We start from the raw sequence: 12283 nt of genomic DNA on the forward strand, positions 1-12283 counted from the left end.
GCTCCACATCATCAGGGGACCAGGTTCTTTCCATTATGTTGATAAGTAATGCTCCCTGCCCCCCTGCCCCCCTGCCCTGGATGAGGGAAGGAAGAAGTGAGGGAGGGATGGAAGGAGTGAAGGAGGAGGGAGAGAGTGAGGGGAGGGAGGGAGGGGCATTCCAAAGGAACCCAGAGCCTGAGCCACCCATTCCCTATTTTGCACCAGGAAGGTGGGGGACAGGAATCACACATATGCCATCTACTCCCGGCTCGCCCACGTGCCCCTGGCCCAGGGAGCGGAGCTGCTGTGCCGGCGCATCGAGCAGGAGTACCGGGTGGGCCCCTTGGAGCTGAACCGCGAGGCCATCCTGAGGACCAGCACCAGTCTCCACAACAAGCAGGTCCTCCACTCAGACAACAACGGCTACCAGATGCAGCGGAGAGTCTTCCAGAAATACTCGAGCAATGGCATCGCCCGGGTATGCTCTAGGATGCCTGTTTGCTCTGCGGTCCCGGAGCGCGGGGGGGTGGGGGTGGGAATCCCTGATGGTGCTTTTCCAGAAGACAGGAGGAGGAGGCCCATTGCAGCTTCACCATGGAGCGGCAGAGGCCTCTGGACAAAACTCCAGCAGAGCCCCCTTGCCCACCTGTGCCGTTAGGAGTGAGGCCCAGGCTGGGCCACCTGCAGTGTCTGAAATCCGGGGCCACCACATGCACTAGACTGTCCCTGTCCCTGTCTGTGCCTCGGTTTCCTCTTGTGGAGAATGAACGCCTCGTTTGGGGTGTTCTGAGATTCAGGTTGAGTGTGCCTGACCCATCCCAGGTGCTGTGGCAGAGACTTTCCCTGGCAGCTTCTTCCAAGCGCTGAGCATTGCCAGAAGCCAGATGGGCTCCCACGTCCTAGGCCTCTGGCCCTGTGATCCTGGGCGAGCTGGGCCGGCCTCCCTATGGCTCCCTGCAGACCCGAGAAAGGGAACAAACCCAGGGCTGTGAGGGTCAGGGGGGACAATCCAGGTGAAGCCCCCGCTGGGGGCCTCCTGTGCCCTCAGTAATCAGTTCTTTTTCCTCCTGAGGGGACCCAGAGGCATGTGTCCCCACCCTCCTCTGTTTCTGAGCTCAGGTCCCTTCGTACCTACCTGCTAGCCCTCACGGGCTGTGCAGGGGCTGCTGACAGTTCCCATGGGTCCACCCGGGACATCTGGCTCCAGAGAGCACTCAGCCTTGGGACAGGGGCCGCTCTCCCAGAACACACATGGCCCTTTCTCTCTGGAGCAACTCTCCACCCAGCTCCCCTATCAGGCTGGACCCCACACACCCCCTCCTCACTCCTGCAGGACTGTGCACAGTGTGTCTTTGGGCCCTTTGTACTGGTGGGGAAACCGAGCTTGAGTGGGCTTAGTCCCCAGCTCATATAGTCAGAAGCAGTGGAGCAGGATTGGAGTGACAGTCTGTTGGTGTCCAACGTCAGAGCCTCTAACCTCTGTCTCCCTTCTCCACCCTGAGCTGGTGCTCTGTGCGTGGGGTGGAGGGTGTGGGGTGGCCGGAGGGGGACCCGGACCGAGAGGCCTTCCTGTCCCCTTCCAGGACCGCCAGCCTGGCAATGTTTGTGTCCACAGAATTACTACCCCATGGCTCAGTCCGCCTTCATTGAGGACGGCAGAAGCAGGCTGGTGCTGCTGTCCAAGCAGGCACACGGCGTGTCCAGCCAAGAGAACGGGCAGGTGGAGGTAGGAAGTGGGCCCTGCTGGTCACCCAGGGGTGGGAGCAGGTGGGCAGGGGGGCCGGTCAGACGGCTCTTCCCTGCAGGTCATGCTCCATCGCCGGCTTTGGAACAATTTTGATTGGGCTCTGGATTATGATCTCACCCTGAATGACACCTCCACTGTCTACCCTGTGCTCTGGCTCCTGCTGGGACCCCAGTCTCTCACCACCCGCCTGCGTCAGAGGTGTGGGCTAGCGCTGCAGCACGCACCCGTAGTGCTATTAAGAGAGCTGAATGGTAAGGGAGTGTTCACCCCAGAAAGAGCCCCCCTGGCTGGGATGGACCTGGGGACCGTGTGGGCCACCATGATCTGGAAACTTTGATCAGAAACGAGCTCAGGGGTCTCTGATCCAAGCCCTCGTTTAATGTGTGGGCAAAGTGTGTGCAAATACTTTCAGGCTTCACCCAAGCTTATACATGGAGTAGCGAGCACTTCTGAGAATCACAGATTCCGCTTTGTATCCTCTCCCTGAGTATCCCTCACTTTCTGCTCTGATGACTCTTTATCTTCCATAATATGACATGTATGGCTCGATGGCTTCACCCCTAGTAGATCAACATTAAAAGACTTGTTTTATTTGATTTCTGGGTGTGCTGTCACCAGGCAAGGTTAGTTCAAGTTCATGGTCTGATGTGCAAAATTCATGCATTGCCTCCACTCAAAATTCGATGTTTTTTTTTAAGACTTTATTTATTTATTCATGATAGACACACAGAGAAAGGCAGAGACATAGGCAGAGGGAGAAGCAGGCTCCCTGCGGGGACCCTAATGTGGGACTTATACCCAGGACACTGGGATTCACGCCCTGATCCAAAGGCAGATGTTCAACCATTGAGCCACCCAGGCGTCCCTCGGTCAGACTTCTTCAGATTTAAAACCGCCTATGTCTTTACAGAAATAATTGAAGATGAGAAACAATAAGTAATGATCGTGTGTAAATATGGTACTCTGCAGCAGCTTTTAAAGAATGAATCATTTAGATACAGTTCGTATCCTTCCCTTAATCCTTGAACTGTTCCTCTCTACTCACTTGAGAGGTTTGGAAGAGAATGTGGTTATGATTTATCTTATTTCAGTTTTAGAGCAGGACCCTCCCAGGGCTGTAGAAGCGGGCAGGCTGCTGCTCACACGTGCACAAAACACGGGCTGAGTGCCTGCTGTGTGCTGCACACTGAGGATGGGCAAGGGCCAGGCCTCTCCTGCAGGATTTCTCCTGAGCTATGGGCTTGGGGGGCCATGCTCATACAGATCCAGGCTTCAGGGAGCAGAGGCAGTGGGACTGGGCAAGGGACAGGTCCTCTCCTGGAAGGAGGGCCTTGGGTGCTTCTGAGCAGGGGACCAAGGATGACCTAACAAGGGAGGAGCTGGCATCCTAGACCTTGAATTGAAACCGAGGCTCTGTGTGAACCTGCCCTGTGATCTAGAACAAACCACATCACCTCTCTGGGCGGTCGTCTCCCCATCTGTACTTGGAAACAGCTGACCTAGAGATTCAGGATCCTTCCAACTCTTAGACTCTGTGGTGTGGGCCCCTGGCCGTGTGGGAGGGAAGGCATTCAGGTGGAAGGATGTCCGTGGGCAAAGGCTAGACGGGGGTGCCCGAGGCGCTTGGACCAGCAGGGGCTTCAGGCTGTCCTCCCTCAGGGGCACGAGTTGGCAGGAGCCGGATTGCCCGGAATGGGGCCAGAGTGTACACAGCTCCCGGTGCCAGGAGGAGGCGCGGGGCCCAATCCTTGTCCTGGCTCTGTGTGTCTGCCCTGCAGAGTCTGCCCAGATTTTTCCAGGCTCCCAGCGGCAGCAAGAAGCCGTGACCCTGCCCCCAAGTCTTCACCTGCAGATCCTGAGCATCCCGGGCTGGAACTACAGCTCCAACCACACGGAGCACCTGCAGGATCTCCAGAAACGTGAGCCGGGTGTCCAGGGAACCAGAGTCACTCCTCCCTCCCCATGTCAACCTGGCCCCACGCCCATCACCGGACAAAGTGGGCTCCTCTCAGAGCTGTCCTGGCTCTGCATGGTCCCCTGTTCCCCTTATCTGCCCAATGGGGAGACCCAGGCCCACAGAGAGGCAGTGGGGGGACCGGGGTCCCTCAGTAGGCAGGACACCCAGTCGGCAGGGCCCCAGAGGAGGACCTGTCCACACCCAGGCTCTGAGGATCCCTTCTATCCCCACCACCAAACCCCAACCATCGTCCACCTTTGCCGGATGCTTAGCCTGCCGTGGAGTCTGCTTCCTCAGGGACTCCTCCTGGAGCTGGGAACAACTAAGTCCCACTCATCCTCTGAACTCAGGAAGCCTGACTATCCGGGGCTTCCATTCATTCACTGAACAACTGTCTCCTGTGCCAGGCGGTGGGTAATCAGCAGAGGTGATGGTAGGCAAAGACCCTGGACTCACAGAGTTCTCAGACTAGACAGGGAAGCCGCCAAGTCAAGTGCTGGGCCCTGACACACAATGTCTGGGGTGTCCCCAGACTCACTGAATGAAAGTCCCTCCTCCCTGGGGAGCAGTGAGTGAGTGGCAGAGGGAGAGGAGCCTCAGGGATGCAGTGAGACACCCCCACTGCTGTCCTCGAGCTCAGGGCCACCTTATGAAGTAGGTATGTGGTCATGGACATCAACGTGTCTCAACCCCACCCCCACCTACACCCCCAACAGGACACAGACAACGTGCCCAACCCTTGGGCTGAATCCACAACCACCACCCTGGAACACATCCAAGAGATTTTATAAACCCCTTGTTCTGCAGGACCCAGGAGCCCACATTCCCCTGACCCAACACAGCCTCGTTCCTTTCTCCCCTGTGCCACAGGTCCAGTGGGCTCAGCTCATGGCCCTTGTCACTGTGGCCACCAGGGTCCCCAGCTGATGGAGGCCATATTCAGCACCTGCTTCCTCCTTCCCGGGGATAAAGAAGTTTGTGCAAGGGCTACATCCCTCCTGCTCCCTGTGCCTTGACCTGGGAGGGTTGGGGCCACACCAAAGCACACAGGGGGCAGGGAAGAGCTGTCCAGCAGGCACTGGGAGGCTTAAGGATGAGCCTAGTGAGGAGCACAGCAGCAGACGAGGGCAGAGACTTGCAGGCACCCCTCAGCATTAGTCCCTGGGTGTGGGGAGAGGCCTCGGAGGCTGCCAGACCTGGGCTGGAATCCTCTGTCTGGTGCCCACCAGCTGTGTCTTTGGGCAAGTGACCAGACCTCTATGAGCCTGGTTTACTTGTCATCAATAAGGGACCGGGTCAGCTGCCTCCCAGGGAGGTGTGGAGTAGGAAGTGCTGGGCCCTGACTAGAGGATTTGGGGCCAATGTGGGTCCTTCTGTCCCTGAAGGCCATCGAGGGAAGGCCAAGGCTGACCTTCGCCGTGTCCTGCTGCGGCTCCACCACCTGTATGAGGAAGGCGAAGACCCGGTCCTATCTCAGCCAGTGAGGGTCAATCTGCAGGTAAGTGCCCTCAGATCCCTGGGACAGGCTTCCTGTCTAAGAAGCCCCAGCAGGGACACAAGCCCAGGGTGAAAATCCCCTCTGGCAAAGACGTGGGCAAAGAGATGCCTGTGGGAGCTCTGGCTCAACCTGGTGTGGGTGCTGTTGGGGCACAAGGGCACCTTGCCCCCCTCTTCCTGCATTTTTCCTGCATTTCTACTTCCTCTGCTCCCTTCCTGGGTCATATTGTCCTGCTGCCAGCCTTGGTCAGCGTGCTGGCTCTTTGCTTCTGCTCATCCCTGTGGTGACCCACCACACTGGCCTCCCAATCAGATGTAGCAGCAGAAGCTGGGAAGGCAGAGGCAAAAAAGCCCATGCCCCCTGTGCTTTCTCTCCTGTCAGTGCCAGGAAGCTTCTCCAGAACCTCCCTGTCTCCTGGACAGCAGAAGGTCCCTTCCTTTTCAGGCCAGAATGGGCTGCCTGCCTCCCTCCCTGCACAGGAGGCTGGGTCTGTGGTTACTTGACACAGGGGAGGGATAAGGATGCCTGGCCTCATCTCTGGGGCTGCTGCCTGCTGAGCCACACCAGGGAGAAGGGGTTTGGATGCTGGAGGCAGCTCCTGTGCCTGCCACCCCCAAGTGTGCTCTTCCAGGACAGTGCCAGGGGAAGCATGCTGACCCTGGCCAGTGTCTTCATCTCTAAAATGTGGACACAGTTCCTGTCTGGGGATCTGCAGTAAGAATTAAGGAGGAAGTGTGTTGTGCCCAGGGTGAGACTGCCCCCCCTACTCCTGCTTTACCTGCTCTGATCTGGGGCTTGGAGTAGCTCACCCTCCCTGTGCTCCTGTTTCTGCAGGCTGTGCTGCAGGGGCTGGGGTCCGTGGGGGCAGTGGAGGAGCGCTCACTGACAGGGACCTGGGATGGGAACACACTACACCGCTGGAGCTGGAGGACACAGGAGCCGCCCCACCACAGAGGTTTGGGAGCCCCTGGTTCAGACCTTGCCTGGGTATCCTAGCAACCCCATAGCCTGGCTTAGAAGCTCTGCCCCTTATGGCCTGTGGGACCTTGAGCAGGCTCCTTAGCTCCTCTGAATCTGCACAGGTCAGTGTGTGTGCACACCTGCATGTGTGTCTGGAGACCACACCCTATGCCTCTGTCCTGGCTGAGTCCTGACCTGGCAAGCATATTCCAGGGGGTTCTGACACCTACCATGTTGTGCCTCACACTGCACACACACCATCAGTTCCTGGGGACCACAGGCAGCTCATGCTTCTCAGTGTTTCCCATGCTCTTCCCTCTGCCTGCATGGCCCTTGTCCCTTTTCCTCTGACCTGCTCCTACTCAAGCTTCTGTGAAGTCCAGGGCTGGATCAGATTCCTCCTCTGCTGTCCTCTCCCCCTCTTTCCTGTTTGCTATGGATCTTCTCTGTGCACTGTACACGCATAGTGCCATCTACATTGCTGGACACTTAATCATGTGGAGATGGATGGATGGATCATGGATGGATGGACAAATACATAAATGAAAGGGTGGATGGATTGGTAGATGGTTGATGGATGATGGATAAGATGATGGATGAGTGGATGGATGTATGGATGGATGTGTGACAGTTGGATGGATGATGGATAGGTGATAGATGATAGGTGGATGGATAGATGGATTGGTAAAGAGGTGATGAATGATGGATAGATGGTGGATTAATGGATGGATGGATGAATTGATGGATAAATGAATGGACAGGTAGATGTGTAGATGGATGAGGATGATAGATTGATGATGGATGAATAGATGGATAATTGGGTATATTGAAGGGTATTGGGTATTTGTGTGAAAAGATGGGTAGAAGGATTGATTGATGGGTGAATACGTGGTGAATGGATAGATGGGTGGATGGGTGAATAATTGATGGAGGATTAGATGATGAATGATGGAGTGAAGGATGGATGGCTGGGTGGGTGGATGGATGAATGGGTCTATGGAATTATGAGTTTTTGAATGGGTGAAAGGACAAATGGATTCATGGATGGACCAAGGATCATGGGTGGAATGATCCATGGGATGAATGGATGAAGAAATTTCCCTGCCAAGGTTGAATTTAGTGGAGCCCAGTAATACAAAGTGCAGGCCCCACCCAAAGACCTGAGTGAGAAAGCTTTAGGCACCGAGTGCTACACCCTATTGGGAATGAGGCCATGTATGGCCAGGACCACCTACCTATTACCCTCATGGGAGAGCCAGAATACAAGGGGTACATGGCAGTGGGAGTCCCAGGAGGAGGGGGGCACCCAAGGGCCTTCATGAAGGAGCCACAACAGAGTGGAGGCAGGTGTGGTATATGAGGGGGATGCTGGGTGGAAATGTCCTGGGGAAGCAGGTGGCTCTAAGGACAGACCACCTCTGCTCCCCCAGGCAGCTCCAGATCTCACTCAACACCCCTGCAAGGCACCAAGGTCACCATCTACCCGAAGGAAATCCGGACATTTTTTATCCACTTTCGTAGCCATGAGTCCCTGGCAGACTCTGTGGCCCCAGGGAGGCCCCAGGAATCCCAGAAAAAGGAAGACGACCCAGGACATGGAAAAGCATGGAGGGATGGGGGATGAACAGCTGTCTGCCTGATAGGCTAATGTAGAAAATGGTCAGGTTGGGGGGTTTGTTGTGCTTTAAATAAAAATTGCATTAAACAGACCCACACAGTCTCCTCAGGCACTAGAGCTGGCCTCTGTGATCCTCCAACCTGGGTGATATCTGTACATACATCCACACTCCCCATGCATGTGCAGGAGTCTTCAGAAAGCTCCCATAAGGCAGTGAAATACCCAGCGTGACAGCAAAGGTACCTGCCATACAGGCCCCATCCCTTCTCACCCAGGTCACCAGTGTTACATACGGGCCTACTGTGTGGCTAATGATGGGGTGGGAGGGGTGGGTACTGCAAGGGCCTTCAGAGCCTGTGGGTAGCATGAGGGCCTGGTGTCCATTCAGGATGGAAAGGTTGCCCCAGACCCGGTCAAGAGTCATGCGAAGAGCAGGCTGACCTGAGTCCTGAGCCCCACAGACTGGGTGATGAGACCAGGCGGCAGGATCTGCGGGGTATTTCTGTTCTCACTTCAGGGCTCCTGGGTGGCCCTCCATGGACTATATTGTAAATGGTGCAAGTACCCGGTCCCATGTGACCCTCTCCTAGGACAGGGACCCGGGGTGGGAGTCGGAGCCTGAAGGGGATTCCCAGCACCTTCAGCTCTATGGGCTGAATCTAAATGTCGACACCCAGGGTGCCTCCTATATGGAAGAGAATCCTCTGGGGAATTCTGGTGAAGCATAATAGCAAGTGTTCTCCCACACACACCCTGTGTGAGACACAGCCAGCCTGCAGGGAGGAGCTACCCACAGGATCAGGGTCTGGAGGAGATCTGTGCCTCAGTCTGGGCAGTCCCCATCCCTTCCCCTCCTGTCCTTTTCTCCTTCCCTCTCTCTCCCCTCTTTTCTTCCTCTTCCCTCCCTGTCATCTCCCTTCCATTCTCCCAAACTTCCTCCCTGTCCCATCCCTGAGTTCCTATACAACTGCTAGAACCTGCCCTGGAGCCTTGGGTTCCATCCTGTTGGGGACAGAGACAACAAGGTAGCAAATAAGACATTAAATGATTTCAAGATACCCTGGAAAAGCCAACACAGGGAACAGGATAGAGTGACTTAGCCTTTTCCCATTCCCATCCCTCCAGCAAGGGTCTATTGCCACTTGGCAGGATCAATATCCAGCATTTAATTCGAGAGCACTCAATGCTCAGGTCATGATCTCAGGGTCCTGGGATGGAGTTCCAAGTCAGGTCAGGCTCCCTGCTCAGTGGATAATCTGCTTCTCCCCCTCCCTTTGCCCCTCCCCCGCACACCCCTAATCCCTGCTCATGCGTTCTCTCTCTCTCTCTCTCTCTCAAGTAAATAAATAAAATCTTTAAAAGAGAGAGAGAGAATTGAAGTGGACAGAGCTTTGGGAAATAAGCAGACTCAACTTCTGGAAACTGGCACAGAAATGAGGAGAAAAGCATACATGGGAGCACCAAATTCTGTGTGTGAGCTTTACCCAAAACTCTGGCTTCACAAGGCAAACACCAAATAGCCCAGCAAGTGTACGAGAACCACACTGAGATTCTAGCCACTCCCCTCTGCAAGGGAGACATCTTACAGTGTGAGTTCACATGTTAAATGTACATAAAAGGCAATACCCTCAGGAGTAACAGAATAGAATTCAAACTATCTAGTACTCACAACATTCAGGACCGAAACCAAAATTACTTGATAGGAGAAGAAACTCAACTCAGAGAAAAGAGAGTCAGCTGATCCCAAATGTTGGAATTTTCAGATAATAATTTTAAAGCAGATGGGGTGCCTGGTTGGCTCAGTTGGTAGAGTGTGGGACTCTTGGTCTTGGGGTCATGAGTTTGGGCCCCTCATTGGGGGTAGTGTATTTAATAAAGAACAAAATTTTTTAAATAATACTTTTTTTAATATTTTTTTTCAATTTTTATTTATTTATGATAGTCACAGAGAGAGAGAGAGAGAGAGGCAGAGACACAGGCCGAGGGAGAAGCAGGCTCCATGCACCGGGAGCCTGATGTGGGACTCGATCCCGGGTCTCCAGGATCGCGCCCTGGGCCAAAGGCAGGCGCCAAACCGCTGCGCCACCCAGGGATCCCTTAAATAATACTTTTAAAGCAACTCTTGTCATGATGCTTGAGAATGTAAAGAAAAATATGTTCATGATAAATTGATATAGATAATCTCGAACTATTAAATGAGCTACATGGAAAATCTAGAACTAAAATTATAGTATCTGTGGGGTGCCTATGTGGCTCACTTGGTTGAGCATCTGCCTTTGGCTCAGGTCATGATCCAGGGGTCCTGGAATCGAGCCCCATGTCAGGCTTCCTGCTAGTGGGGAGTCTGCTTCTCCCTCTGGCCCTCCACCCTGCTCATGCTCTCTCTCTCTCTCTCTCTCTCTCTCTCTCTAATAAATTAATTCTAAAATCTTCAAAAAATAAAATAAAATATAGTATCTGGGATAAAAAAAATTCACAAAATGTGCTTTAAAAAAAAGTACATATTCTACAAGAAATCCTCAGTTGAACTTGAAGAGAGATGAGTAGAATCTACCCAATCAGAAGAACAGAGGAAGGATATCAAAATAATGTAAACCAGACCTTCAAGGTCTGTGGGACAATACCAGAGTCTACAAGTGTAGGTCAGTGTTGTCACAGAAAGTGTGACAAGAGAGAACAAGGCAGACAAATGTAATGATGGCTAAAAATGTTCCCAATTCAGGAAGAAACATATACAATGAAAAATATCCCAAGGCACATGTCATGGTTAAACTACTAAAAACCAAAGAGAAACACTCAAAAGCAGCAAGAGAAAATAAAAGATGTATTACAGACAAGGGAAGGACCGTGTGACCATCACTGACTTCTCATCAGAGATAATGGAGGCCAGAAGTCAGTGGAGTGACATCTGGGATGTATTGGAAAAATCTGTCACTGAAAAAATGCTATCTTCCATGAAAATATTCTCCAATAATGAAGATGAAATAAAGACATTTCAGATGAAGGAAAAAAAAAACTCAGAAAATACAGTGTTAGCAGACCTGCATTCCAAAGAATGCTAAAGGCAGCCCTCCAGAGTGACAATCAACATGCAAAGTGGAAACCTGAACCTTCCAGAAGGAATGAAGACCATTGGAAATGGTGAGTACATGGGTAAATGTAAGAAACTTGTTTCTCCTCATTTCTTTACAGTGCATGCAATTATGCACAGAGAACTGATTACATTGCGGGGGTTATAATGTACCTTAGATATAATACATACGATAACAATAGCAAAAAGGATGAAGGGAGTCTACCTTTCTGTTTGTGGGGTGCTTCCATTGTTTGAAGTGGCCCAAGATTGACGAAGTCCTCTGTGAACAGCTGAGGATGTATATAGTACAATCCTAGAGCAATTGCTGAAAATTTAATGAGAGACAGAGACAGGACTGAAGAGCCCACAGAAAATTGAAAATGGAATTCTAAAAAACTGTCCAAGAATGAAATACTGATTCGTGCAAAAATACAGATGAGTCTCATGGACCCGCAGAGCCCAAGAAGTCAAACACAAGAGGACACAGTGGAAGACTCCACTCATACAGCATTCTAGATCAGGCAAATTGATGTGTTGGCTCTTCAGAAATCAGAAATGGTTGGCTCTACGAGGCAGAGGACAGTCTACCAGACAGGAAGCAAGAGATCTTTCTGAGGTGATGGCATGCATACACATTTGTCAAAACTCATCACGTTGAATACTCAGGATCTGTTAGCTTTACTGTATGACATTTATACCCCAATTTAGACTTTTTAAATTTAAAATGTTTATAAGAGTCTCTGTATCATGATTCTGGCATTTAGATGGAAAGCCAATTGCTGAACACCAACAGCACCGAGGATATGGCTCTGCCAACACCCATAGCAGATCTCATTCCTGTGAACACAGAGCACAAAGGTAACCAAAAAGCCACCAGAATGAGATTCAGCGAGGCCTCTCTGAGAAGTGCCTTCTTTTTTTATTTATTTATTTGTTTATTTATTTATTTATTTATTATAGTCACACAGAGAGAGGGAGAGAGAAGCAGAGACACAGGCAGAGGGAGAAGCAGGCTCCATGCACCAGGAGCCCAACGTGGGATTCGATCCCGGGTCTCCAGGATCACGCCACAGGCCAAAGGCAGGCACCAAACAGCTGCGCCACCCAGGGATCCCTGAGAAGTGCCTTCTGAAGACAGATCATTGAAAGGAAGGGATCAGTCATGAAAATGCAGAGGAAAGAACTTCAGGCATAGGAGGCAGGAGAAGGAAGGGACCGGAGTCAGTGTCCCAGTTCCCTACTGCTGCATCACAAACTGTTGCTTAAAACAACAACATGTTATTATCTCCATGGTTCTGTGGACTGACAAGACCATCCCAGAAACATGCAACTTCAGGTTCCTGAGCTGGGGTCCCTGACCTTCCCTTCTCTGAGGTTGGAAAGGAAGCAACCACCATGATGCTTAATGAAGGTGTGGCGGGAGAGGGCTTGGTCTGACTCTGCCATTC

The 12283-nt window shown here is 52.3% G+C and overlaps 1 protein-coding gene across 11 annotated transcripts in view; it reads left to right on the top strand.

Annotated features, from left to right (window-relative positions):
* Positions 1-10829, top strand: part of MAN2B2 (mannosidase alpha class 2B member 2) — a 32877-nt gene extending 22048 nt beyond the window's left edge. For 4 of the 11 annotated variants that reach the window (XM_072802578.1, XM_072802551.1, XM_072802585.1 and 1 more), the window contains 7 exons: positions 208-460; positions 1598-1708; positions 1788-1980; positions 3508-3648; positions 5072-5184; positions 6019-6139; positions 7575-7853. In XM_072802578.1, the coding sequence (XP_072658679.1) occupies positions 208-460; positions 1598-1708; positions 1788-1980; positions 3508-3648; positions 5072-5184; positions 6019-6139; positions 7575-7768 (1126 nt within the window). In that variant the 3' untranslated portion in view covers positions 7769-7853. Of the gene's footprint in view, positions 1-207; positions 461-1597; positions 1709-1787; positions 1981-3507; positions 4661-5071; positions 5185-6018; positions 6142-7574; positions 7854-10484 lie in introns of those variants that run through there. The other 7 variants (XM_072802603.1, XM_072802559.1, XM_072802593.1 and 4 more) reach the window with 7 other exon arrangements.
* The last annotated feature ends 1454 nt before the right edge of the window (positions 10830-12283 follow it).

This window comes from Canis lupus, chromosome 2 (genome assembly GCF_048164855.1).
Source record: "Canis lupus baileyi chromosome 2, mCanLup2.hap1, whole genome shotgun sequence".
NCBI classification, from domain to species: domain Eukaryota; kingdom Metazoa; phylum Chordata; class Mammalia; order Carnivora; family Canidae; genus Canis; species Canis lupus.